This window comes from Microcaecilia unicolor, chromosome 4 (genome assembly GCF_901765095.1).
Source record: "Microcaecilia unicolor chromosome 4, aMicUni1.1, whole genome shotgun sequence".
In the NCBI taxonomy this organism is placed as follows: Eukaryota; Metazoa; Chordata; class Amphibia; order Gymnophiona; family Siphonopidae; genus Microcaecilia; species Microcaecilia unicolor.
The window spans coordinates 121,041,889-121,069,401 of NC_044034.1; the positions used below are offsets into that span (position 1 = coordinate 121,041,889).

The window sequence follows — 27,513 nt, forward strand, 5'->3', positions numbered from 1 at the left end:
AAAACCTTTTATCCTCCACCTTTTAAGGCACTGCCTATCCAACTGAAACAGCTTTAGACTTTTTACAGATGGGCCACGCAATTATTTTTAATAATCTTTTGCTATTGTTTTCAATAGAGTTTGGCAATTGTTTTGGGTGAACTAAAGCTCCGCCCACTGGCTTCAGCCCGTATAATGGATTAGATAGGAACAACCCGTCTCCTGTTTTCTTCAACCTCCTGTTGGCTCCGCCTCCAATACTCTTTCTCAGTAGTAACATTGAAGTGATCATCATACTGTCTGCGTTCTAAGCCTCGCTCTAATGTCGCTATCCTTTCCCTCTGGCAAAGAGGTTTCAGAGTAGACATTAAACACTCTGGGAGAGAGGCCGTAGGGACACGAGATCCAGGCTTGGAACGTACATAGCGGCGCCTGGAAGACCAGACTGAAGCTGGAACGCTAATTGATTAAATAGCGAATGCTAACCACAACCCAAAACTCGCACGCACTGCGAGAAAGTATCCCAAAAAACTCGCAACCGTAAAACTCACAGCTGCCTTTCAAAAGCAGCTCAATTTTTTCGGAAAAATCCGTCTCTTTGACAACAGTTAAAACCTTGATTTTGGAACTCGCAGTAGGGGGAGCTCGCTCGCATCTCTTCCACCACCTTCCTGTCCATCGCGCCTGCGCTGCGCGCTATCGTTGAGAGCGAGTGGAGTGACAAGAATACAGACCTAGGGGAAGCCTATAACTGGCTCTTGTTTTTCGCCATTTCCAAGTCAAGGATTCTCGGGAGAACCGAGGGATTGCCGAGGTCGTCAGCGCCGCAGAAAGAGAGAGAGGGGAGGGGGATACCTGGCGGTGGCGGCAGGGAACGACCCACCGCCTTTCTCCCGTCTGCGTCGCTGATGAGGGCTGCTGCGGGCGAGTGGCGGTTACAGCAGGAGAGAGTGTGCGGCGCGCGGGCCAATGTGATTGCCCGAGCGAAGAGGCGCTTTCCGGGTGTAGCGGCCGAGATACCACAGAGGGAGGAAGAAAGAAAGAGAACGAAAAAAGGGAGACGCGCCATCTTCTAGAGACGGGCAGCGCATTACTCAGCCAGGTGGCCTGTGGCTCTTGTTTCTCGGGTTCAGGTAAAACTTGGATCCTGTGGACCCGGCCCTATTCCCCAGATAGGAGGCAGGTGCTATATTCGGAGGTCCCCGCCCCCCCCCCCCCCCCCCCCTGTCGGCCCTTCTTCTGATCGAAAATACTGGCGTAGAAGGCCGCTGTGATTGTCTCTGGTGCCTGAGTATTTGTTCCACGCCTTTTGAAAAGCGCTTCCCTTCTTCCCCCTTCTTGCAAATCTATCCTAGACTTTTTTTGTTTTGATCTTCTTGTGTTCCTTAGAGTTCTCACTTCCACCTAAGCACCGTGGCTTTTTAAATGGCTTTTTCGACAGGTTAATACAGTCGTTGACTTTTTTTTAAAGCTTCTGATTTTATTTTTTATTTTATTCACCGACTGATCAACTGTACCTAGGTACTGTACCAATGAGATCCCCCTAAATAATCCCAAGACTGGCCGTACTACTTTGTTCTTGGGGCTTCTGTAGCGCCCCCTTGTTGGGATTTCTAGGTGATCATATTTGTGTCCTGTACAAAAATCTCAGCCCTTCCTGTTGTTAAAAAGAGTTTAGGTGTTACTTCATCACATCATTTGCATCTGACTACCGAAGAATGATATTTCCGAAGGGCAGAGCAATTCAAAATAGTTTCCTTTAATTTCGTACGTAGAAGGACGTTTGTCTTCTGGGGTATGTCCTCCTTTTGGAGTTTTTCTTTGTATTTTAATAGGTAGATGTGGGATATGGGGAGAAGGGAGACTTGAGTGAGATATATGTACATTTATTTTTGATTGTGTAAATGGCAGACCGGAGGTGTGTTAACTTTACCATTTTATGGTAAGGAAGAGAGTAAGAGATTCAGACTTCCATGATTTTGTGTCTGCTCTAATGTCAGCCTCAAATGAACATGGCTGGCTTACCATGTCGATTGACCTATTACTAGGTTTCAGTTTCTCATTTCCAGGTTTACCTCATTGATTGTGTTTATAGTTATATTTGGCCATTTTACTATCGTTATGCAGTTAACATAAAATTTACAAATTATGTTAACTGTATCTTCTGAATCTCTTCATAAAGGTAGTTAGTAAATCTCAATAAATAAACATTGTTTACTTTGAGGCCCTTTTACTAAGCCGCATAGGCGCCTATGCGCGCCCAACGCTCGCCAGTTTGGAGTTACTGCAGGCTACCGCATGGCCCGTGCGGTAATTTCATTTTTTACGTGTGCCCGAAATATATATTTTTATTTTGTGGCGTGTGGCGAAAATCGATCGGTAACTTCAACTTGACGCGTGTAGGTGATTACTGCACAGCTGCTAAGTCAATGGCTGGCGCTAAGGTCTCAGACCCAAAATGAACGTGCGGCAATTTTTATTTTGACGCACGTCCATTTTCAGCAAAAAATTTAAAAAGGCATTTTTTTGCAGGCGCCCTGAAAAATGGATCTGCGCACACCCAAAACCCATGCCTACACTACTGCAGGCCATTTTTTAGCGTACCTTAGTAAGTTCCACTTGCTATTCTCCTAGGATCCATAGCTTGAGAACTACTGTGGTGACATATGTGCACTTGTATCTGGTCTTTAGGAGCGTAAAAATTGGTATATGTTCTGTACAAATCAATATTGGTGCTCATTTTTAAAGTACATAGACTTACAAAGTTCCATAGTAACATGTATGTGCTTTGAAAATGAGCCTCATAATGTACTAATGGGCAGAGTCTTTACTGGCTGTTTTGTTTGTGATTGTAGATGCTTTTTTGATGCTTTTCCACTCTTTTAGCTGCATAAATTGTGTGTGTGTTTTAGGGGTTCAAAAGGCAAGTGGTGAAGTTAAAGAGCATCAATTTTTCTGTGATATGTGGGACAGAAGCTGATTAATTTGCAGGTCTTTTTAGAGAGCTAGGGGTCCTTTTACAAAGGTATTCTAGCTTTTTTAATGCACGCTAAAATTAAGCATGCACTAAAAGTTAGTCACCCATGTATTTCTATAGGCGTTTCTAGCATTTAGTGCACGGTAATGATTTGCGTGCCCTAAAACCGCTAGCGCACCTTTGTAAGAGGACCCCTTAGTGATGGATACATACATATAGTTGGGGGGATTGAAGGAAGTAAGCAGCGATGGAAAAGATTGTGGCGAAAACTTTGGGAGGAATCTGCTGTGTGATAGCTAGTGCTTGAACAGAGAGATGAAAGGGCAGAAAGAAAAATGCCCCTGTAAGAGCAATGTTCTATAAATGAAATACAGTCCTAAGAATGAGAAATGTATTTTCCCAGTGTATTTGAATGCCTTTATTCTGGGCATAGATAGTAGGCATCCAAATACTTGGAAAAACTGAGATTTCAGCTATATTGTGTTTTCAGTTTAAAATAGAGTAAATGGATGCATTATGTAGGTCTTTATCTATGATCTGCGCAGGTTTTTGTCTTTTTTTTTCCTTGAGGTCTGTATTGGAAGGCAGTGGTAGGCAAGCATGACTTTTAGCCTGTTTTATGCTATGAAACATAAATATGTATTTTGGTTTGGCCATCTTTCACACTATCACAGGTGGGGCTAGCAGTAGGGAATGTGAAAGTGTAGGAGAGAGCTGGTGGCATTGATGGAAAGGGTGCAAGAAAGTGGGGGAGGGGGCTTGGGGGCTTGCATGGAGAACATGCAACTAGAAAATGACACGGGGGGGCAGAATTTGTCCCCATGGGTTCTGTCCCCGCCCCCACCCCCATGGGCTCTGTTCTCATCTGCAGAAGCCTCGAACACTTATTGATTTTATATTTAAATCTTTTTATTAAAGTATAAAAAGGAACAATATGCTGTGCAACTGTTGTGTATAAATTACAAATAGAAAACAATAATAACAATGAGCAGTTATAATAACCCTCCCACTACCACCACCCTCTACCCTTCCAACCCCAACAATAGCTGACTTCTACTACCCCAAGGAATCCTAATCTACCCTCTTAAAATGTCCAGGGGTTCAAAATACAACCCGTTCTCTATGCCCTAGAGGGGAGAAATATGCCTTATGAAGCGCTGTTATGATTTTTAAATCTGTGGATGAATAAGAAGTCATCAATAATCTCAGGATTCAGTCTAGCTCTGCTGTCTTCCACAGCCCTTCCTGCAATAGAAGATTCTTCTTAGAAGATGTGCTGGTAGCAGGATGTACAAGATCCCCCATGCAAATTTTGCTAGCTGTGGCCAGCATGTTTGCTTGTTTTTTCAAAAAATAAAAATATTGTCGTCTACATCAGTCAAACATAAATAACACTCCAGTTCATTAACAGGCTCAAAAGTGACATGGGGGCAAAGTTTGTCCCCAACCTCATGGGCTCTGTCTCTGTCCCGATCCCAATCCCCATGTCATTCTCTACATGCAACAGTGGGAAGGTTAGAATGATGAGAAATGGGAGGACCCAAAAATGCATGTGGCAAAAGAAAATGCAGAATTGCATGTTTTATACCCTTGGCTTTTATTATTTTTTTTTTTCAGATGTGAGTTAAGAGTAGAGAATGATACAGGGACAGAGCCTGTGGGGAGGGGATGAGGATAATCTTTGTCTCCGTGTCATTTTCTGCCTTGAACCCTGTTAATGAACTCGACTGTTGTTTATGTCTGAGTGGTACAGATGACGATATTTTGATTTTTTTTTTTTTGGAAAAACAAGCAAACGTGCTGGACTAGCAAAATTTGCATGGGGGATCCTGTACATCCTGCTACCAGCACATCTTCTAAGAAGACATCTTCTGTTGCAGGAAGTACTGTGGAAGACAGGAGAGCTAGACTGAATCCTGAGATTGTTGATGACTTATTATTCATCTACAGATGAAAAAAATCATAATGCTTCATAGGGCATGTTTCTCCCCCACTAGGGCATACAGAATGGTTTGTATTTTGTACCCCTGGACATTTTAACAAGGTAGATTAGGATTCCTTGTGGTGATAGAAGTCAGGTGGTGGTGGGGTTATTAAAGTTGCTCGTTGTTATTGTTTTCTATTTGTGATTTATAAACAACAGTTGCACAGCATATTCCTTTTTATACTTTAATAAAAAGATTTTAACTATAAGATCATAAGTGTTCGAAGCTTCTGCAGATGAGGACAGAGGCCCATGGAGACATAATCTGTGGGGATGGGGACAAACTTTGTCCCCATGTCATTCTCTAGTTAAGAGTATCTTTCAGACAAGAGACATCTTGGCATTCATTCTTTTACTGACTTATGTTTTTGGTAGCAAGGAAAGAATGGTAACTGTTTTTTGAACTTATTTTTAATTATTTTTCTTATAGGACATTTGACTTTCCAGAACCATTAAGTTATTATTTTTTTAAATTTAACACCAACAGCATTTACTATGACACCCATCTACTGTACAACATTCTGCCAAGTCACTAAAAATCCTTTTAGTTTTCAAGTTAGTTTAATCTCCCATCCCCTATTCTCCTTTTCATCTTTCCTGTTTTGCCTCTTGTTTGCTTCTTCCTTCCCTCTTCCCCAAGTTAGTCCTTTCAGGTTTCCTGTTTTGTCTCTATTATCAGTAAGGGTTGACATCTAATGTTCTGCTCCTCTCTCTATATTTTTTTGTGCAGCTACTGGAGCTCATATTTTGTTATACTTTTGTAGTTTCCCTTAATATTTTGGGTAGTTTTTATCATATCTTTGTATCACTCCACAGATTCTTTCCTAGTGATTCAGAGGGCCATGTACCTCTCTCCAGTGTCTTACAGTGGCTGTTTTTGCTGTCAGTATTCTCCTTTCCACCAACTGTGCACTCTTCCAATTTCCATTCCTTCTAGCCAATACTCTCAAGCGATGCCTCTGGACTCTTCCTACAATCCAGTCGTATCTATTTCCACAATATATTTCACACTTGTCTCCAAAATCTCTGTATCTTAATATATTCCCAAAACACACATCAATGTGGAGAACTTTGTGTGGAACCAATATACTGGTGAAAATTAGGGGAATAAGGCCTTGGCAATCTGGGCTAATTTTTTCACTGAGCCGCCTTCTTGTAGCCAAGTAATCATTGGCCAACCCCCCCCCCCCTCCAAACTAATTAGAGGAAAACCTTTACAAGTGCAAAAATGTGCATTTTCATAATCATAAGTACATAAGTAATGCCATACTGGGAAAAGACCAAGGGTCCATCGAGCCCAGCATCCTGTCCACGACAGCGGCCAATCCAGGCCAAGGGCACCTGGCAAGCTTCCCAAACGTACAAACATTCTATACATGTTATTCCTGGAATTGTGGATGTTTCCCAAGTCCATTTAGTAGCGGTTTATGGACTTGTCCTTTAGGAAACCGGCCAACCCCTTTTTAAACTCTGCTAAGCTAACCGCCTTCACCACTTTCTCCGGCAACGAATTCCAGAGTTTAATTATACGTTGGGTGAAGAAAAATTTTCTCCGATTTGTTTTAAATTTACTACACTGTAGTTTCATCGCATGCCCCCTAGTCCTAGTATTTTTGGAAAGCGTGAACAGACGCTTCACATCCACCTGTTCCACTCCACTCATTATTTTATATACCTCTATCATGTCTCCCCTCAGCTGTCTCTTCTCCAAGCTGAATAGCCCTAGCCTCTTGACAATTAAAGTACTTACCTTGAAACAATGTGGCTTGAGTCTGCAGAATCATATTTGGAAGTCTTCAGATCCATGTCTTTGGTGCCCTTGGAATTTATAAATGATCTAGAGATGGAAATAACTAGTGAGTTCATTAAATTTGCTGATGACACAGTTATTCAAAGTTATATTGCAAGAGGGTTGTGAAAATTGCAAGAGTACCTTTCAAGACTGGGAGATTAGGCATCCAAAAGGCAGATGGCATTTAATATGAGCAAGTGCAAAGTGATGCATATGGGAAAGAGGAACCCAAACTATAGTTACGTGTTGCAAGGTTCTACATTAGGAGTCACTAATAAGATGAAACTCTCTGCACAGAATGCATTGTCATCTAAGAAAGCAAATAGAATGTTAGGAATTATTAGGAAAGGAATGGAAAACAAAAATGAGAATGTTATGCCTTTATATCACTCCATGGTGCGACTGCACCTTGAATATTGTGTGCAGTTCTGGTCATCGCATCTCAAAAAAATATAGAATTAGAAAAGGTACAGAGAAGGGCGATGGAAATGATGAAGGGGATGGGATGACTTCCCTACGGGGAATGGCTGAAGTGGTTCAGCTTGGAGGAGAGACGGCTGAGGGGAGATATGATAGAGGTCTATAAAATAATGAGTGGAGTGGAATGGGCAGATGTGAATTGCTTGTTTACTCTTTCCAAAAATACTAGGACTAAGGGGGCACGCAGTGAGGCTACTAAGTAGTATACTTAAACCGGAGACAATATTTCTTCACTCAACATGTAATTAAACTCTGGACTTTGTTACCAGAGAATGTGGCAAAAGCATAGCAAGATTTAAAAAAGGTTTGGATAATTTCCTAAAAGAAAAGTCCATAAGCCATTATTAGGATGGATTTGGGAAAATTCACTGTTTTATTTCTAGGATAAGCAGCATAAAATCTGTTTTACTGTTCTGGATCTTGACTTGTGATCTGGACTGGCAGTTTTTTGGGTCTTACATGTATTTCCTGATTTGTCTAGAAGTACTCGGCTTAGGAGGAAGGAGTTCTTGGCTATGAAGCTAAGGGTCATCGCTCTGTCATACTTAAATTTCCTTGTAGATTTTGTTTTTGAATTATGGTGGTGGTAATTACTTAATCTTTGACCCAAAACAGCTTTTAGTACCCATTTTAAATCTTGTCAAGCCCCCTCCCTTCCATCTCTGTTCCTTTTCATGTTACCCCCTCTCCACCATGGGAGGGGGAGCCGTGAGAGGTGTGTAACAGGATAATGAGGCCACTAGGGTAGAGAGAGGGAAGAGGAAAAGGGATAGGGGACACAGAGCATGAGGATGGTGGAGAGGGGGTATCTCTATCCCATTCCATCCCTTTAATTGTAGTTATTTGAATCCCCTACCATTCACCCTTCACTCTTACACTCCCTGCCCTCCTCCCCACTGACTGTCCACGCTGTCCAAAATCATGGCTTACATCTTGTGTAACAGTTGGACATGCTAAGAGCTCTCAAATATCTCGCAGAAGCAGGTTCTTCCATTGCTCACAGGGGCCGCCTCCTTTATTTGGTCTGGTAACCCTGTCGATTGGTGGTCATCTAAACTAGATCCTTCTCGTGTTCTCCACCTCTTGGATCTTTATGCAGAGCCCAGCTTGCTATAGACTTCGGTCAGTGTCTTGCAGAGTTGTTCCAACTTACAGTTCCGGAGACTTCCTGATCCGAATTTTCCACTTACACCCTTTTTCCTCCTGTGGCGCCTCAACTTTTACATTGGATCTGATAGTTCCCTTTATGGGACTCTTATCACAGATTTAAAGAGGCAAGAAAGTCTTTCACTTCTTTCTCAGATGTTTAAACTTTTTTTTTCTTTCCATTGGCCCTAATTACAAGTTTATTTCAGAACCACATCCACACCTGGTAACCCTTGGATTTTAGTACGGCCCTGTATTTAAATAAGTACATCTGACACCTCATGGTTCAGATTAGGAATGAGCTGAAGTTTGTGATTTTCATAGCTACAGACTTTGCACTGCCAAGGCACTGGCAAAATGTAGTCCACCTCCTGGTATCTGAGTAGCTTAACAATTATGGCACACAGGGGCCTGGATGGGGGTCTCTCTTCATACATACACTCAACCTCAAATTTGGACGCAGTGGGAGGAGTCTGGAAAACACCACAGCAACAAATTGCGGGCATAGCTTATTGCATTGCCCCCCTCGGCCCCCACAGGAGATCCAAATATATGCAGTTTAGATCTCCTACTATGATTTTCCAGATCTTCAGATGTTTTTAAACTAATGCCATGATTTGACCATACAATTCCTTCCACTGTTCTTTGCCAATCCATTCTCTCTTCCAATTCACTTAATTGAGCCTCTGCCGAATCAAGCTTTTCATACACATAAGCAAGCCTGTCTTCTAACTTGGTCACCATCAACTCTGTGACCTCTCGTTTGGCCTCCTCAGGCTATATAAGCACTACCTTCCATGCTGCTTTTTGATGTAGAGTCCTGTCTTCCAAACTCTCTCCCTCTCCAAAGCCCTGCTTTCAGCAGTTAACTGGGCTATTTTATTCCATGGACACCACAGGATTTGTTGCCTTTGCATATAATTCCTTAATTGTGGTGGAGGAGTGAGGCATGTTTGCTTTGGCACTCTGTAGCCTCTCAGTCACTATCAAATTTGTTTTCATACTTTGTGCACAGTAACTGTGGGGGTGGGGGGAAGCATGTGGCGAGGTTGGTGGAGAAAGCAAACCTGGAGTATGCTCACCCATGGATGTTTGCTGTGCATGGGCCTCTGGATGAATGATCATCATTTTTGGTTATGGTGCCAGTAAGAGAGAGAGATTTTTTTGTTAGAGGGGAGCTTTAGAGTATTTGATAAGTGTCATGCCTGTATCCAGACTTTTTAAATTTAGTAGTTAGAAACCTTGGAAAATTATTTTTTTTATATATATATAGTAATTTGAGATGATGTGAGCTGTAACAATATATATGAAGTGTCCTTTTTATTCATTGAACTGTGGGTTATAGTATAGTATGTTTTGTCACTAAAGCACTTACCATGTATTTAGGTGAAAATTTAGCTTTGCCAATCAATTTTGACCCAAATCAGAGGTGATTGATGCTGTCTGTAAATTTACAGGGTGAATGAAGGAGGCATTTGGTGCAAACAAGTACCATCAGCAGAGCCTGTACTTCAGTTGCCATGAGAAACCAGGGTCTCTTTCAAGCTTTGTGTATTCATATTCAAAAATTTGCATGGGTTAGCACCTGATTATCTACTATAATAAAACGCAGCTTCAACGTTCTGAGGACACTGACGTCACTGAAGTCACTCACACACCGGTTCGTGGTTTCATGGTGGTGAAGCCACACAACATCTTCATGCCCCGCCCTCGCGTCACACGTGATGACGTCGAGGGCGCAACACGAAAACAAGGCTAATTAACGCACGGGGAGCAGTACTCCTCCCCTTCCAAAAAATCCCAGCCGCCCAGGACGTCCACATCAACCCGTCCCCTTTCCCCACATAGCCCCGTCCCTCCCCCCCTTCACCTCCCCTCCCCTTCCGCCTGTCTCCCTGGTGGTCTAGAGGTACCTGTTCGGTGGGGGCAGGAAAGAAAGAGCCCCCTCTTTCCTGCCCGTAGCGGTGGTGGTAGCATCCTTGCTAAATCGTGTGGGAGTCCGGCTCTCGGCGTTTCAAAATGGCCGCCGAGACTTCAACTCTCGGCGGCCATTTTGAAACGCCGAGAGCCAGACTCCCACACGATGTAGCAAGGATGCTACAACCACTGCTACGGGCAGGAAAGAGGGGGCTCTTTCTTTCCCGCCCCCCACCGAACAGGTACCTCTAGACCACCAGGGAGACACGCGTAAGGGGAGAGGAAGGGAGTCCCCTGCCCGCTAGCTCCCATTTCATTGCCGCCAGAAACGGGCCATTTTTACTAGTATGCAATATCTTATAGTTTTTCCCAGTCTCTAGTGCTAGGAAGAACATTGCGAATATCTTAGACTTCGCCTTCCGAATTGTAAGAATGTAATTAACAAATCAGTACTTTAAGCAGACTTTACAAATTTGGGTACCAATTGATGGAATCTTCTTAATAACTATATGCAATTCCACAAGATGTTATTTTTTTTACGAACTCTCAGCTAATGGCTGTGCACTCTAGGGCCCAATAATTCTGCTGTTTGCTTAACTGATATTACCTCTTACACTACAAATCTTTAACTTGTTCATTGTAGCTTTATTCACTCCTTAGATTATTTTCTATTTACAGTTGTACTGTGCCTACTTGAGTGCAATTATATTCTGTTCAATTAATCTTTGCTGTAAGCCACATTGAATCTGAATTTTCTTGGGATAATGTGGGATATAAATGGCAAATGACATAAAATGTATCTGTTGTTAACTGCCTGTTCATTTGGTTCAAATTGCAAAATTTTGGGGTTTTTTTTCACATAAAGCTTGCAAAATAGCTTGTGAGGTGTGTTAAATAGATTTTGCTTTTTTTCTGTTTGTAGTGCGTCTTTGTAAACGGGGCCCTTGATGTTAGTTGATGATGTGGAGGCTCATTTTCAAAGCACATAGACTTACAAAATTACACAGTAACCTATGTAACTTTGTAAGTTTAAGTGCTTTGAAAATGATCCCCATAGTAACCTGTATGACCTTGTAAGTCTGTGTGTGTTGAAAATTAGCACCATAGTCCATCTGCCAAATATGGGGTTGAATCTTTTTTAGAGGCTGTCTGTCTGGTCTAGATATGGGGGTACTTGCGGTGTCTTGGATTACACAGTCGGAGGGGGGGGAAGTGACAGGGAGGGTTCTTTTTGCAGATGAGGGTAGGGGTGGGGTTTCAAGTCTGGTCTGATGCTTAATCTTTTACATGTAATGCCACTGCCCCTCCCTTTCTTCCTACCCTACCTTTTCTGAACAGATTATAGGCTGGTATAACTATATCCCAGGCATTGTTCTCTGTGAACCATGTCTCTGTAATCACCACTAAATCCTAATCAGCCTCTTCCATCACAGCGTCAAGATCTAAAATCTTATTTCCCACAATTCGGGCATTAGTATATACTGCTTCCCAGAAGTTGCTCCTTTTTCCCCATTTGTATCTAGTTATTTAATGCTTCATTTACCTGGGAGTTTTGATCACCCTGCCCCAACGATTCTAGTTTAATGCCCTCTTCAGTAGGTTAGCCAGTCTGCTGCTGAAAACACTTCTTCCCTTTGATAGAGGGACACTATCTCTGCTCGGCAGCCCATGGAAAAGCATCCCATGTTTCAGGAAGCCAAAATGCTCTTGATGACACCATCTGTGCAACCAAGATGTAGCGGAATTCAGCAGGGCAGGGCAGGCCCTGCCACCAGGCAGACTAGGCATGTCAACCCATGGGAGTAGAGTGGTATCTCATCTCTCTCCTGTTTCCTTTCTTCTGCCAACATGCTGTTTCTTCCTCATCACTCCAAAGGTACCCTGTGCTGGCACAGGACCTTTCAGTGAAGACCTGGGTTTGAGTGCTGTTGCATCTCGCCCTCCCCTATGTACCTCTTGTCAGGAGAAGTGAGATATGGCAGCACTTGAGTATGGGCCTCTACTGAAAAGTCCTTATGCTGGCACTGAGTACCTTTGGGGTGGTGGAGGCAAGAGAAAGGGAAAGGGGTCTGGACATGTGCCTGGGGGAGGGAAGGGGAAATGAAATGCTGAACTGGGAAAAGGAAGGGGAGTTGCCAAACACCTGGAGGGGTGATTTGTTGGGGAATGGGGGGGAGATGGTTGAAGGTTTGCCTAAGGAGTCAGATACCCTTGGGCTGGTCTTAAGTTACAATGATTGCAATTAAACATTTGTAATTATATTGAGTTTATCAGTTTTTCAAAATACTTAACTTTGGATTTGCTTATTTTCACAGGATGAAAAGGGGAAGGAAAACTAGTGATACTGACAGAAGTTCTTCAGAAGAGGCAGAAGTTTCAAAGAAGCAGAAGACTACAGAAGAGTTCTCTCAAAACTCTGAAAGTTGTGATTGGGGTAATTTGCTTCCTGACATTATCCTGCAGATTTTTAAATACCTGCCTCTTCTTGATCGTGCTTATGCATCACAAGTATGCCGAAACTGGAACCAGGTGTTCCACATGCCTGACCTTTGGAGATTCTTTGAGTTTGAACTGAATCAGCCTGCCACATCTTATTTGAAGGCTACGCATCCAGAACTGATTAAACAGATAATAAAGAGGCATTCAAATCACCTACAGTATGTCAGCTTCAAGGTACCCTGTTCTATAATTATTTTACTTTTGAAACTATAACACTTGGAATGAGCAGTTTTGGATCTTTACAAATACTTTAGCTAATTCATTACAATATATTATATCCAGTTGGGTACAAGGCATCCAGTTTAGGACTTTACTGATCAGCTAACTAAGTCTCTGTAATTAACCCTAGACCTAATTCTGAATTGCCAACTAAATCCTTAATTAGATCCAGTTTATTACACTCTGATCTAGCAGTAAACATGCTTTTGAAAATCTGAAGGCTTATCTTTACTAGTGTCTGAATTCTTCTTTTTTTTTCCTTTTAAACTGTGGAATAATATTGATATCTTCCCTGGCCATAAAATTACTGGGATTGTGTGAGTCGGATCACAAAAAGTCAAGTTTTGTGAATCACAAGTTCCTTGTCAGCAACATCGGACTAATCCAGAGACTTGTGGGTTATGACCATCTACCAGTAGGTGGAGATAGAGCACTGAAATGAACTGTGATACAGGACGGTATGCTCCTTGGCTAGCCAGTGATCTCTATCTCCATCAGGCAGGTTGGTGGTCTATCACAAGCTCCTGGTTTTGACTTCTGCTTGCAGGTTTCTGTTTAGGGTTTCACAATTCAATTGAGTTTAGTGGTATAGGCTGAATCAGTGCCTATTTTTGGGTTACAGTTGGTGGTGCCAGGTCACCTCCCCTTCTGCTGTTTTTTCCCCTCCTCCTTCCTTAGATTGTATGAGCCCTCTAGGGACAGAGGAAGTACCTGCATGTAATAATGTGTGATTGTTCTTCGCCTTGACAGTGGCATCCACTGTCACTAAACCCCTTAGGAGGTAGTGACAGTGGAATCCAGCAAGTTGGATTGGGGAACTCGTTACAAGTTCCATCTGCCACAGGGCACCTGGATGGAACAGGAGCCTCGGTGGTCGGTAAATCGCTTGGAGCTCAGGGCATTGCAGATTGCCTTGCGCGACTTCTCTCCCTTTCTGGCGAGGGCACCTTTCTGAGTTTTCTCCAGCAATGCGATGGCAGCGGCGGCAGGACCTGCAGCCATCTAAAGGCGGTGGAGGCAGCCTCCCTCATGAGTTAGGTGGAAAAAAAATCTTCTCTGCTTGTCGGCAGCTCACATCGTTGGGTCCTTCAACGTGGAGGCAAACTTTCTCAGCAGGCACTCCATGCACCTGGGAGAATGGGAACTATCCAGGGTTTTCAGCTGATAGTGGACCGAAGGGGTTCTCTGCTTCTGGTTGTTGCTTTGGCCTGTTTCATGGACTGACTACAGAAGACGTCTCTTATGGCTCACCCGGATATCGCTCGATCTTGTGGGAAGTGGGCTGCTTGCGGCTTCCCTTTTGTAAACTGTGTCCAGAGTGAAACTTTAATTTAGTTCTTTGGGCTCTGCGGAAGCCTCCTTTTGAGCCACTGTGGAAGGTCTCGTTGAAAGATCTTATGCTAAAGACATCATTCTTGGTGGCTGTTGCTTCGGCATATAGGGTTTCAGGGCTTCAGGCTCCCTTTTTTTATTTTTGTATTTGTTACATTTGTATCCCACATTTTCCCACCTATTTGCAGGCTCAATGTGGCTTACATGGTACCGTAAAGGCGATCGCCAATATCGGTATGAACAAATACAGAGTGATGTTGTGGTAGAGTATAGTTCATGTGTGACACACACATTGGGGAATCGTAAGGAGGAAGAGTTAAGTTATGTCCTGCACAAGCTTTGGCTACGTTGTGTTGCAGAGTTAAGATGTTTAAATTGGATCGTTAGGATATGCCTTTTTGAACAGGTTAGTTTGTTGTTGATTTTGGAAGTATTTCTGGTTGGTAGGTCTATGAGGTCTGTCATGTATCCCGGGGCTTCGCCGTAGATGAGTTTGGTGGGATCCCTTTTCTCCACTTTTCGGAGGCGGAGGTCTCCCTGTGCCCGGTTTCTTTTTTCCTTCTGACAGTGGAATCAGCATTTCATCTCAACCGATCTGTGGCGCTTCCATCCTTTTGCAGAGAAGACAAAGGGGCTCAGTATTCTTCCTTGAAGCTTCTTGATGTGTGTATAATCTAATGAGGGCTATACGCACAACAAGAAGCTTCAAAGAAGAATATCTGGAAGTCACAAATGAGTTTCGCAGATTGGACAGAGTGCTTGTGTTTTTGGTAAGCAGAGGCTTGGTCTTAATAGCTTCCAAGGTCACAATTGCTAGATGGCTGAAGGAGAATATAGTGTCAGCTTATTTGCTTGTGGGGGAAGCAGGTTCCTCAGACCTTGCGGCACTACCTTACTGTCTCCAGTGTATATTTACAAGGCGGCAACGTGGTAGACGCCGCATACCTTTGCCAAGCACTACAGGGTAGACATTGCAGCATGCTTGGAAGCTGGTTTGGGGCTTTGGTCCTCGGACGGCACTCTCAGTGCCATGATCCCACCCACTCTAGTGATTTGTTTTTAAACATCCCACAGGTTTAATTTAATTTAATCTAGGCTTTTATAATCCACTTAACCACCAAGTTCAAGGCGAAGAACAATCACACATATGCAGGCACTTCCTCTGTCCCTAGAGGGCTCACACAATCTAAGTTTTGTACCTGAGGCAGTGGAGGGTTAAGTGGCTTGCCCAAGGTTACAAGGAGCTACAGTGGGAGTCAAACCCAGGTCACCGGAATGAAAGACTGCTGCTGCACTAACCATTAGGCCAATCCTCCACTTTGGATTAGTGGGAAGCTACGTAATGGAAAGAGAAATTAGGTCTTAACCTGATAATTTTCTTTCCATTAGTCCTTCCTACTATTGTGGAGGCCCGCTAAAATTTTCGGAGATGTTTAGTCGGTGCAAAGTAATGGGTCAAATAATGACTGTCACCTTTACATGGTGAGGTGAGAGAGGTCCACACGTTTGCTCATCTGGTTAATCTTAGGTTAGCAAGTGGTTTAAGGTTGACGTGTTTATTCCAAGTTTATCCTTACTGCTTGTCTAAGTAAATACTGAGGAGCTGGACTGAGATGTCTTAGCTCAGTTTTCAGTTCAGTGTCTCCACCTGCTGGTTGATGGGAACAAATATCCCACAAGTTCTAGAATAGGATGAACTAATGGAAAGAAAATTATAAGGTGAGACCTAATTTCTTCTCCCCAGACCTACAGCTATGGTTTTAGGAATGTGTGTTCTTTCTAACCCAGTGGAAGTTGGAAAAAATTACACCAAAGGGACCAAAGCTGTTTGGAGCAAAATGCTCTCTGATAATTTAACATAATGGGGTGAAATTTGGTATGAGGGAAAAACCAGTAGAAAGGCAATAAGTTCAAAAATGGGCACAATCAGACCTTGGGTTCCAGAGAAATGAGGCCCTTTAAAATATGGCCCCATGCATTTCTATGGGAAAAGGAGTTTACGTTTCTGTGCCATAGTAATTTGGATAAGAGTGAAATGTAACAGTTAGAGAACACTGCAAGGCAATTTAAATAGTGGAATTCCCTACTCCTTCCAACCCCCCAAACTGCCCCCTCACAACTGCCTCACCTCCTTCAATCTGACCCCATTGGCCAAAAACTACCCCCTGGAACTGCTACAGCACCCCACAACTTGCCCCATCTCCAAAATTACACCCCCTATAACTACCATACCTTGCAAATTGCCCTATGCCCCCAAATTAACTCCTTCAACTGCACTACCACTCCATACACTGCCCTATCTGTAAAACCCTCCCTCTTTCCAACTGCCACACTCCACAGCTGCCTTAATTATCAAAATATCCCCTCAGCTACCCCACCATATCACATACTGTCCCAAACCCCAAAACTATCCCCCTGTGTAAGATACAAGTCAGCTGTCCTTCCAAAATCTGTCCATGAAGGTGAACATGCCTACTATGCCTGGGACAGCAAAATTGCATTAGCTTTGTTTAAATTGCAGATTTTTATCCACTGTGCAAGTTTTTCACTCATCAGTGATAAGCTCTGAGTTGCTTTAGAGCTGAGGACTGGGGAATTTTCTTTCATAAGATGAACTACTGTTTCCCTTTGATGACTGACAGTAATAGCATAAGGTAAAGGCATAGTCTATAAAGAGATCACGTTTCAGCAGTATTTGTCAGTATTTTAATAGTTTAGAGACCTAGATAAATAGTACACATTTTGGAGCCCATACATTAGAATCTTAATCAGCTCAGTGAGACAGGGCCAGTTAATACTTGAGTTAAATGCACAGCAGGTTCTAGACTAATGGTGTATATAATTTGCTTTATTTTTAAGGTGGACAGCAGCAAAGAATCTGCTGAAGCTGCCTGTGACATTTTGTCACAGCTTGTGAATTGCTCTATAAAAACACTTGGACTTATTTCAACTGCTCGGCCAAGCTTTATGGATTTACCAAAGGTAACATATTTGTAGTTCATGAGAATTAGAAGAAAACAGGACTGTCATTCAGTGCTTGCACTTCACTTCTGTCCCCTCTGATTTGATCTGCACTCCAACAGCGTTTGTATTCTACAGTGTATGCTTCAGAATATCATTACTCTCCATACAGTACCTAATAAATATAATCTGACTGATCTCTGACTACTATCCACTCGTGATTATTCTATTGGTTTTATACATGTAATTGATTACCTTTTGCTCTCAGATTTGTTTAGGACAGACTTGTTTGACACCTGACACAGGCTCAGTTGCTGCAACATGGCCGTGTCAAGTCCTTCGAGTTCCTTTGTCATAGTGCGCTTTGGTTGCTACTAATAAAGTTACTTTGTATGAACATCCTGGGTGTTGCCCGCTCTTTGGACTTAAAGTTTTCGACCTGTCCAATGAGGTACTGCTCATGTATATCCGATTGCTCGACTAGTGTTTCGTACCTGTTAATTTTCTTTCCTTGAATCCTGCAACGCCAGTCTAGAACCTGCCCTGGAAGACTAAAAGTAGTATGTAGATAGTTCATTTGGGAGGCTGCAGTGGCTCCTAATGGGAGAGAATCTGTTGCTCTGAATCTGCTTCGGCAATAGCATATTGAAGTTCACCAACCTGTACCAGCCCTTAAACTGGTGATGTCATTGGTTGAAATCAGTTTCTCTACCTCCATCTGCTGGATGGGAGGGGACACAACCCTATTGTCTGGACTGGTGTTGTGGGATTCAAAGAGGAAATTAACAGGTATGAATAAGTTTCACTGTAGTGCCCATTTGTTAGGAGTATGGAGTCTCATCTGTGCAACTGCTAAACTGCTTGTCTTCAGAGAAAATGGCATTGCTTATACCTAACCTGTAACAGATGTATTCTGGAGACAAGTTGTATATCATCTTCCTCTTCTGGAGTTGAACGTAGTTTAATTACAGATCTGAGGCACTTTGTGTGAGCACAGGAATTCCCGTGCATGTCTAGGGAAGGTTTCCTGGAAAATAGAACGGAACCTTTTTTGGCCATCAAATACAATCCATCCATGCAGCATTAAATATTGGTTTTAGAGAACATCTGTTACAGATTAAAGGTTTTTCTTGCTTGTGATAGGTAAATCATTGATCTTAGCAGATTACTTTGATTCATCTGAATATGAGATGTGTCAGAAGGAACATTTGTATAGAAAGTAATGTGAAAATAAAGAGGATAGTTTTTCTAAGCCCATTTACCTAAGTGGCTTCAGCATAAAGGGTAGCAGCTTTTGTAAGCAGTTTGAATGGTGATAGCTAACCATGTTGAATTAAGGGTAACTCAATTTAAATTTGCTGTGTTTTGGTGATCTGGGCTGAGGTGGAATACAAAGTTTTTTAAAATGTAAAAACAGCATAAGGTGTAAAATAACGATAAGAATGATACAACTAAGTTTTGTTCTGCATTCTGTTAAGCAAATTTCATCATATTTGTCCATATAGGTGTTTTCATTCCCTCTGAATATGAACCTTGCAAATACTTTCCATAGTAAACCACCTGATTCCCTTTAGAAAAATGGCAGCCATGGTAAAAACTGGTTTTATATAATATAGCTAGTCAGTGCCATTAAACTTTAAAGAAACTAGAGGTAGATACTGATGAATATTGATGACCCAGTTTGGCCTGTTTTGATACATTGTATGGCACTAGCAAGGCTTTGTTGGTCAATCAAAGCGTGATATTTTTTTTTTTTTTTTTTTTTGAGAGGTGGAATACATTTATCTTCTGGTTACTATAAGAGTCCTAAAAATATATTACTACCTTTTTTATTTGCATCTTTGCCCTGCCCTGAAAATTGTAATGGGAGGAATAGAAACAGAGAAAATGATGACAGATAAAGACTGTGTGGCCTATCCTGTCTATACCAACTACTAATCTCTACTATCCCTTCCTCTCCCTTAGAGATTCTGTATGCTTGTCTCCAAATTTTCTTCAATTCAGATAGTCTTCATCTCCACCGCAAGGCTGTTCCTTGCATTCAGCTACTGTTTTTGTAAAGAAGTATTTTCCTTAGATTTCTCCTGACTCTGTTCTCTTTCATCTTCATCCCATTCCCCCTCGGTGTTATATATGACAGATGTAAGAATTGCAAATCATTTATTTTTCCTGTATTCAGAAGAAATATGTAATCAAATACAATTTGTCTTGTGTTTTTGTTTCCTTTCTTTACAGTCACATTTTATTTCTGCACTGACGGTGGTATTTGTAAATTCAAAATCGCTCTCCTCGCTGAAGATAGATGATACGCCTGTGGATGATCCATCTTTGAAAGTACTGGTGGCTAACAACAGTGACACACTCAGACTGCTAAAAATGAGTAGCTGTCCTCATGTTTCTCCAGCAGGTAAGTTAACGCCTGTTTTGTGTGCAGTCATCCTACAACTGGTCCAGAAAGCCAAGATGCCAGATCTTTTCTGAGTCCTGCTTTTTACTGCATCACTTTCCTTAAAATCAGCATTTGGAGTTTTAAACCACTCTGATGCATTTAATGAGGGTGGCTTTTATTAAGTGCACTCAAACATTAAAAACAAATCTCTAATTTTTCTGCCATTCAGGGTACCATTACATATTGAACAATATTCCTGCTCTTTCAACAGCCTATGAATTATCGTCCTGGGATTTTTTTTTGTCCAAAGCAAATAGAAGCAACATAAAAATTCAGTAGTAATATGGCAGGTACAAATTGTTAGCCCTCTGAGGCTTGCCTTGATCTTCCATTGAATAGACATGTGCTAAAGATAAATAAAATGACAGAAATCTAGATGTACAGACTTTTTTGCCCAATTCTTTTTTTTAATCTTGAATTATAGAAAATCCAATATACAAATCAGCAGATAAAATATGTAAGTATAATAACAAGTAAATTCCCTAGAACCCCATACAAACTAATAATATAGTTCACTTTTAGTCGTATAATACAGCTATAATGAGGACATTCACAGAGGCCAAATTCCAATAAGAGTCTATATTAACTTAATGCAAAAAAGAAAAATTACGAATGACTCAGATGAACCAGTCACTTATGGTTGATCTCTCTCGAGTGTAGGTAATGTCCCAGGTCTTGTGAAAATTGTATGTGTGTCCATTTTTCAGTGCCATCAGTTTGGACATAAGACAAAATCGAGTTTCTTCAACATATTGTCCAGTTTTGGTACATGTTTTTGTTTCCAGTGTGCTGCAGTAAGCAATTTGCCCGCTGTAAAAAATAAGCCATTTTATATAGGATGTATAGACTTTTAAGTTAGAAAAATTACTGTATACAGTAGCTGAATTTGGACAAAATTATTTTCATGGTCCTTTGGGTAGGATGATTACTGTTTCTGGGTAACTGATATGGTACAAAAAGATTCTGTATTGAGGAAGACCTGCTTTCCCATTCCTCAGCTGAGTGCTTCATTCTGGGGAGTACAAGGGAGAAAGTGAAGAAAAGTTTAAAAGCATACACAAAAATTACTCTTCTTTGTATAGTGGAATGTTATTACAATAAATTTAGTGCTCATAAAAATGACATTTGATTTTTAAAAAATTTTTATTTATAAAAATTTCAAACTAAGAATCACAACATATGATCCAAAAGAAGTAAGTACACATAATATCCAAAGAATCACAGAACCCACAAGCAGTAATTTGGTTGTCCACAAACTATGGGGGAGTCTAGAGAAAATAATTTAGCTAATTTAACAGTGATTAGCAAAGAAAATGAGATAGTCTAACTAGTCAAAACCCTCAGCAATTCCCAACAGTTGCTTTGGATCCACAAAAGATGTGGTTTACCCTTGAACATCACTAAACAATGAGAAGGAAATTTTAAAAGAAAATACATCTAAGGCAGTGATTTTCAACTTTTTTTCATCTCACGGCATACTTACATGGCACAAAAATTGTCAAGGCACACCACTGGGATCTAATCCATACCCGCCTGTCCTCACTAAGATCCATTCCATCTCCACCTATACCTGTAACCTTCAGAAGTAGTTATTTCATTTAATTATGCTAGTGAAATACCTGCTATTGGGAAACTGGAACAAGATGAATTGTTACAGATTTCTGCACAGACACCACATACCAGCAGACTCCTTCACTTCAGTTGCAGATGCAGAACATGACTCTCGCCTGCAAAAAATATGCAGACACTGAAAGCAGAGATACCAGACTCTGCATGTCATGCAACACCAGAAAAATAGAAAGAAAAGTATAACCTCCTGTACTCTGGAAATAAAGCTGACAGATATAAATACTCAATATAATTGAATTACTAAGCTGAAAATAAAATCACTTTTCCTACCTTTGTAGTCTGGTGATTTTATTATTCCAATCACCCAGGGCTTCCTTTCTGTTTGCAATTTCTTTTCTATCCTCCTGACTTGTCTGTTTGGTTCTGATCTTTCACTTTCATCTTCCTTTAATTTCTCTGCCTCCTTCTCAGATCTATCTTGTTTTCCCTCCATGTGCAGCCTGTCCCTCCCACATATTCTCGATATGTTGCTTGGTGCTAGAAAACTCATTGGTTTGTATACGATGTTCATATATAGTACTGAAGAATACAAACCTGTGAGACCTTTCTTGCCCCTCACAACTTCATCCACATTTCTCTTGACCAATGTTGCCCCGTGATCCATATGTCCTTTGACCTATCCTCAGCATTCAACCTTGTTGATCATTCTCTCCTTCTTCACCATCTCCCATCAATTGGCATCAATGACAAAGTTCTCATTTGGTTTTCAAGTTATCTTAATAACCGCTAATAACAACTATCTTTTGGCGGATACTCCGTTCTGTAGATAAATCTCTCTTATCTGTCCCCTTCTCCTCTACTGCTAATTCCAGATTCCGTCCCTTTTATCTTGCTGCACCTCTCGCCTTATTCCTTTACCCTTATTGTTCTGTTTACCTGTCTTATCTAGATTGTAAGCTCTTTGAGCAGGGACTGTCTTTTTGTGTATGGTGTACAGCGCTGCGCATGCCTTGTAGCGCTATAGAAATGATAAGTAGTAGTAGTAGTAGTAGTTTTAGATCATGAGTTGCAGGGAGGAGTAAGAACTCAAAAGGGAAGAAGGATTAAATGAATTTTAAAGTGTGGGTCCTGATTTGCAGCTGGTGGTCTGCTATACTATTTGAGCCAGTGGTGCCCAAGGTCTTGGCTTTCTAAAAGTTTAATAGTGCAGAAATAAACAGTAAAGAACATTTTCATTTACACATCATAATAAATCTGTAGTCTTCATTGTTTGTTTTAGTCCAGAATAGACTGGCTTGACTTGACTTTTTTTTTTTTTTTTACTCTTGGGTTACAAATGAAACAACCTTTAATTAAACCTCTGAAGATTTATAAACACTTGTTAGGTGCATCAGCTGTTTGCCAAATATGTAGTAAAAGGTAAGGCGCTAAAAGTTAGTACAAGCACGGAATAAAACCAGTGTGGTGAGGTGATTAAAGCTGTGTAGTCATGCTGGAAATACAAAGTTGAATATTTTAAAGGAACCATGCTTGCAGCTTTTTGGCTAAATCTAATGCAGTGGTTTTCAACCCAGTCTTCGGGGACCAGCTGACCAGTCAGGTTTTCAGAATATCTGAATAAATATATGCAAGAGAGAGATCTGCATACCAAGAAGGCAGTACATGTAAATCTCTACCATGCATATTCATTGTGGCTATCCTGAAATCCTGACTGGCCAGGTGGTCCTCTGAGGACCGGGTTGGAAACCACTGATCTAGTGGAATTCATTATTTTACTTACAAAATGTATACTTCATAATGAAGTGGTAGGCTAAATATTGATGCTTGCAGAAGTTTTACAAGAGGTTAAAAAGAAGAAGCTTATAAGAGGAGGATTTCACTGTTCCTCCTTTTTTATCCATTTTTTTGTGAAATTGACAGTTCAGCAATCCATTTCTATGTGCTTAATTCACCCAACAAATGTATAATACTCCTTCAAGATCATGATGTTGCGGCTTGCCGTTGGGATGTACAAACAACGTTTACTGCGATCCTCTGTTGCCAGAAATTAGTTATCATCTCGTGGATGTGTCCCATATCTTTGCTTAAAGTTTTTTTGTGAACCAAGTGCTTTGTGCCTTTTGAAAAGATAACAGTTGGAGAACTTTTACTGTGTTTGTTAGACGGATGATAGTACTTGATGTCTGTTTTCTTTAGTTTTTCTCATATATAACAAGTAACAGTGTATGAAATATCTAGCATTAACAATTTCACCTTTGTACAATATTGAGTCCATAGTCCTGCATATATTTTTAAAATGGTTTCTTAAAAAGTATCTCCTGATGTTGGAGGTTATTCTGAGAGGGAACTGTCTTGTGATTATTCATATTTGGGCAAGCCATTGTAGATTAATCTCATTGCTTGTGTATAAACTTGACACATTTGGGGAAAAAAAATTAATGATGCAAGTATGGAAAACATCCTTCCCTATTTGTTTCTGCAGTTCTGCTTCAGACAAAGAATCTGTTTTAGACAATTGTGCCCTATAGCTGTGAAATAATCTTATTTGAAAATATGGTAATCAATCATTTTTGTTTCTTTTTATAAGGAATCCTTTGTGTGGCAGACCAATGTCATGGCTTAAGAGAGTTGGCTTTGAACTACTATCTGTTAAGTGATGAACTGCTGCTTGCTTTGTCATCTGAGAAACACGTCAGGTTGGAGCATCTTAGGATTGATGTGGTTAGTGAAAATCCAGGACAGACCCATTTCAATACAATTCAGAAAAGCAGCTGGGATGCCCTTATTAAGCATTCTCCAAAAGTGAACTTGGTCATGTACTTCTTCTTGTACGAAGAGGAATTTGACCCCTTTTTTAACTATGAAACACCAGTCACACACCTGTACTTTGGAAGGTCAGTCAGCAAAGAAGTACTTGGTCGTGTTGGAATGACCTGCCCTCGGTTAATCGAATTGGTTGTGTGTGCCAATGGACTGCGGCCACTGGATAAAGAACTGATTCGCATTGCAGAGCGCTGTAAGAATCTGACTGCAATTGGGCTGGGGGAATGTGAGGTTTCCTGTAGTGCCTTTGTTGAGTTTGTGAAGATGTGTGGTGGCCGCCTGTCTCAGCTGTCTATTATGGAGGAAGTGTTGATTCCTGACCAGAAATACAGCTTGGAGCAAATTCACTGGGAAGTGTCAAAGTATCTTGGTAGAGTCTGGTTCCCAGACATGATGCCCACTTGGTAAAAATTTCATAGACCTAATGCTGAATGGCATGTGATAAAGCACTTTAAATTGGAGCACTCTCTATAAAAACTTATCATACAAAAAAAAAAAAAACCACTTACTTTACTTTTCAGTATAATTTCAAAGCCTTGTTAATAGAAATTGTATGTCATATTTTCATTTGCTTTCTTCAGTAAAATAGATACACTAAAGCAGTCTAGTCCTGGAGTACCCCTTGCCAGTCAGGTTTTCAGGATATCTACAGTGAATATACTTGAAAGTTTTATATTTAAAGGAGACACTGTATGCAAATCAAGTTCATGCCTATGTTTCATTGTGGATATCCTGAAAACCTGACTGGCAGGGGGTACTCCAGGACTGGACTTGGGAAACACTGCACTAAAGGACCAATTTTGTAAATTTATACACATGACAAAAAAATCCAAATATATGTCCACTCTTCTCATATAGCCTATTAGATATAATTAGTTACTTTTCTAGAAGTTGAAATAGAAGCAAATAACTTTGCAGATATATATATTCAAAAACTGTCATTGAAGAGTATATTTACAGCCCTTGGCTTAATGCAATGAATCTTTCAAATTTTGTAGTACTTTTTCATTTATTTGCATATTAGGTCATTTTAATTTTATAAAACTATTTTCTGGCATTACTTTTATGTCTAATTCTGTGAATTATTTTAAAGAGAAAAGGATCTTAGTGATTGCCGGGATAGTGAGTAAAGGAAGGGATTTGGGAGATTGAGAAGGTGATCTGAGGAAAGAAATTGAGATGGAATCTTAGGAAGGATGGGGAAAGTGATAGGGAAAAGAGAAGGGATATGGCGAGGGGGTGGGGTAAAAAGAATCATAGGGCCCTTTTTACCAAGCTGCAACAAAAGGGGGCTGGCGTTGGTGTGAGTTTTACATGTGTGCCGAGGCCCCCTTTTACTTCAGCTGGTAAGAGAGAAGTCTCACTTTCCTACAGGAAATGGTCGAGCGGCAAGTAAAGCACTTGCCGTGTGACCATTTCTGGGGTGGGGGCGGGGCCATACACCCACTGCCCGATTACTGCCAGGTACACTCCAGTGCTACAAAAATAAATTTTTATAGCGCCTGAAATGATGGCACGCTAGCGGTGGGAAGTACCGCCGGGCTGCTGCAGTAGCCCGGCTGTACTTCATGTATAGCGAGCAGTAAGCCCGCATTGGACTTACTGCCGCTTAGTAAGAGGAGCTCTTAAAGCAGGAGGAGAGGAAGAGATCATGGAGGGCCGATGGAAAAAGAGTGCATTTTGGAGTAGGGAAGAATGATTTATTCATGCTCGAGCTCATCTCATTTCTTCATTCTCCCCACGGCTGACTACCGCTGCACAGAAAGCGGCAGTTCAACAGGAAGAGAAAACGCTTGCGGGAAAGAACTTGAGAACGGAGACACAGCCTTCAAAAGAACCATCGACTGATTTTGGTTTAAGTCTTTCTTACCAAAAAAAAAAAAAAAAAACCAGACACAATTTGGGAGGCCCTTATAGGTCTAGAGACTTCCTTTTTTCAAAAACTTTTGTCTTTAATTCAGCAATCGCAAACTTCATTAGAACAACTTACCAATATTAGAAAATAAAATTTCAATTATGGACAAAACGGTGGGGACCAACACAAAAGAAATACAATCTCTCCAACAAGTTCAGTTAAATTTGATAAAAGAAAATATGGTTCTTCAGAATAAAATTGAAATCTTGGAAAATCAACAAAGGTCTAAAACATTAAGATTAATAAATTTTCCTAAACAGGAGTCAATTGCTCCTCTTATAACCTTTAAAAAATATTTGTTGGAAATTCTGAAGATACCAGAACAAGCATTTTCCCCGGTATCAAAAATTTATTACTTGTTACCTTATAAAAAAAAAGGAAACTGACCAATTAGTTGAAGGAACTGAAGTACCTTTTGAGATATGGAACCTGAATTTAACACAGATATTAGAAGATGACAATCTGGGTGTAGTCCCAGCAACACTTATAGTGACATTTGTATTGCAACCAGATAGAGATTTGATCTTGAAACAATTTTTTCTTCACAGAGGTCAGTCTTTTCTGAATTGTAAAGTCAGAATGTTTCCAGATGTCTCTAAAGGAACCCAAACGAGGCGTCAAGAGTTTTTTAAATTTCGCCCAAGAGTAATACATTTGAGCGGTCTTTTCTGGTTGAATTTCCCCTGCAAATGCGTGTTGAAACTAAACTCAGTTAAATGTGTTGTTTTTTTTTTTAATCCTAAACAATTGAGTGATTTTTTTGAATTCTAAGTCAGCTGTGACTCCTTCAACATAACCAAGAGTAGTAATTGCATTGACTCCGTAATTCAATAATTTAGTAATCCTGGAATCTCCTTTCTAGCTGTATATTTCTTTTTGGTAAAGTTATTCTTTATATATCCACAGATATTGTGATGCCTCCCTTATTGTGGACTAAAGATTCATAAAAGGTGTATATTTTCCTTAAATGTTATTTCTGGGATAGTAATAAGTATCTTTTCTGTATCAAGATCTGTTCTTGTATTAAAATTGTAAATTTCCTAAAAAAAAAAAAAAATGTTGTAGAACTATCTAAAATGCTGCTTAAACTTGCCATCCAGCTTTTAAATCCACCTGTCTATGAATTTATAGTTCATATATGAGTTGATTAATAAGTGGGGAGTTACCAAACTGTTTTTGTTTTCTATGCAGATTTTTTTTTAATGTAAACTTGATATTTGTCGAGTATTCATAACCTGTTTTAAGGTATTTGATACAGTTCAGAAAGAGTAACTGAAGAGCATACTTTATTTTGGCAGTTGATAGACTTTCTGGAATTTGACAGTATTTGATTAGATTGACATGCTTGTGAAAGTTCAGCTTAAAATAGTGTAGATATGTAGAGAACACTGTAAAGGATACAGAATGAAGTATGTCCAAGGTACCAATGAAACAGACTGGAGTTAAGATCCATATATGGAATATAAAATAA

The 27,513-nt window shown here is 40.7% G+C and overlaps 1 protein-coding gene across 4 annotated transcripts; it reads left to right on the forward strand.

Annotated features, from left to right (window-relative positions):
* Positions 1–263: 263 nt before the first annotated feature.
* FBXL3 (F-box and leucine rich repeat protein 3) lies at positions 264–27,513 on the forward strand. 4 transcript variants are annotated; one of them, XM_030200591.1, is made up of 6 exons: positions 264–1,081; positions 12,591–12,948; positions 17,185–17,307; positions 19,522–19,693; positions 23,892–24,320; positions 25,890–27,513. In XM_030200591.1, coding segments are annotated over exons 2-6 (1,083 nt in total). In that variant the 5' UTR covers positions 264–1,081; position 12,591; the 3' UTR covers positions 25,892–27,513. The 4 variants fall into 4 exon arrangements, with proteins under 4 accessions (XP_030056451.1, XP_030056449.1, XP_030056448.1 ...); XM_030200589.1 differs by lacking the exon at positions 25,890–27,513 and having other exon boundaries at positions 264–1,112; positions 23,892–24,628; XM_030200588.1 differs by lacking the exon at positions 25,890–27,513 and having other exon boundaries at positions 265–1,081; positions 23,892–24,628.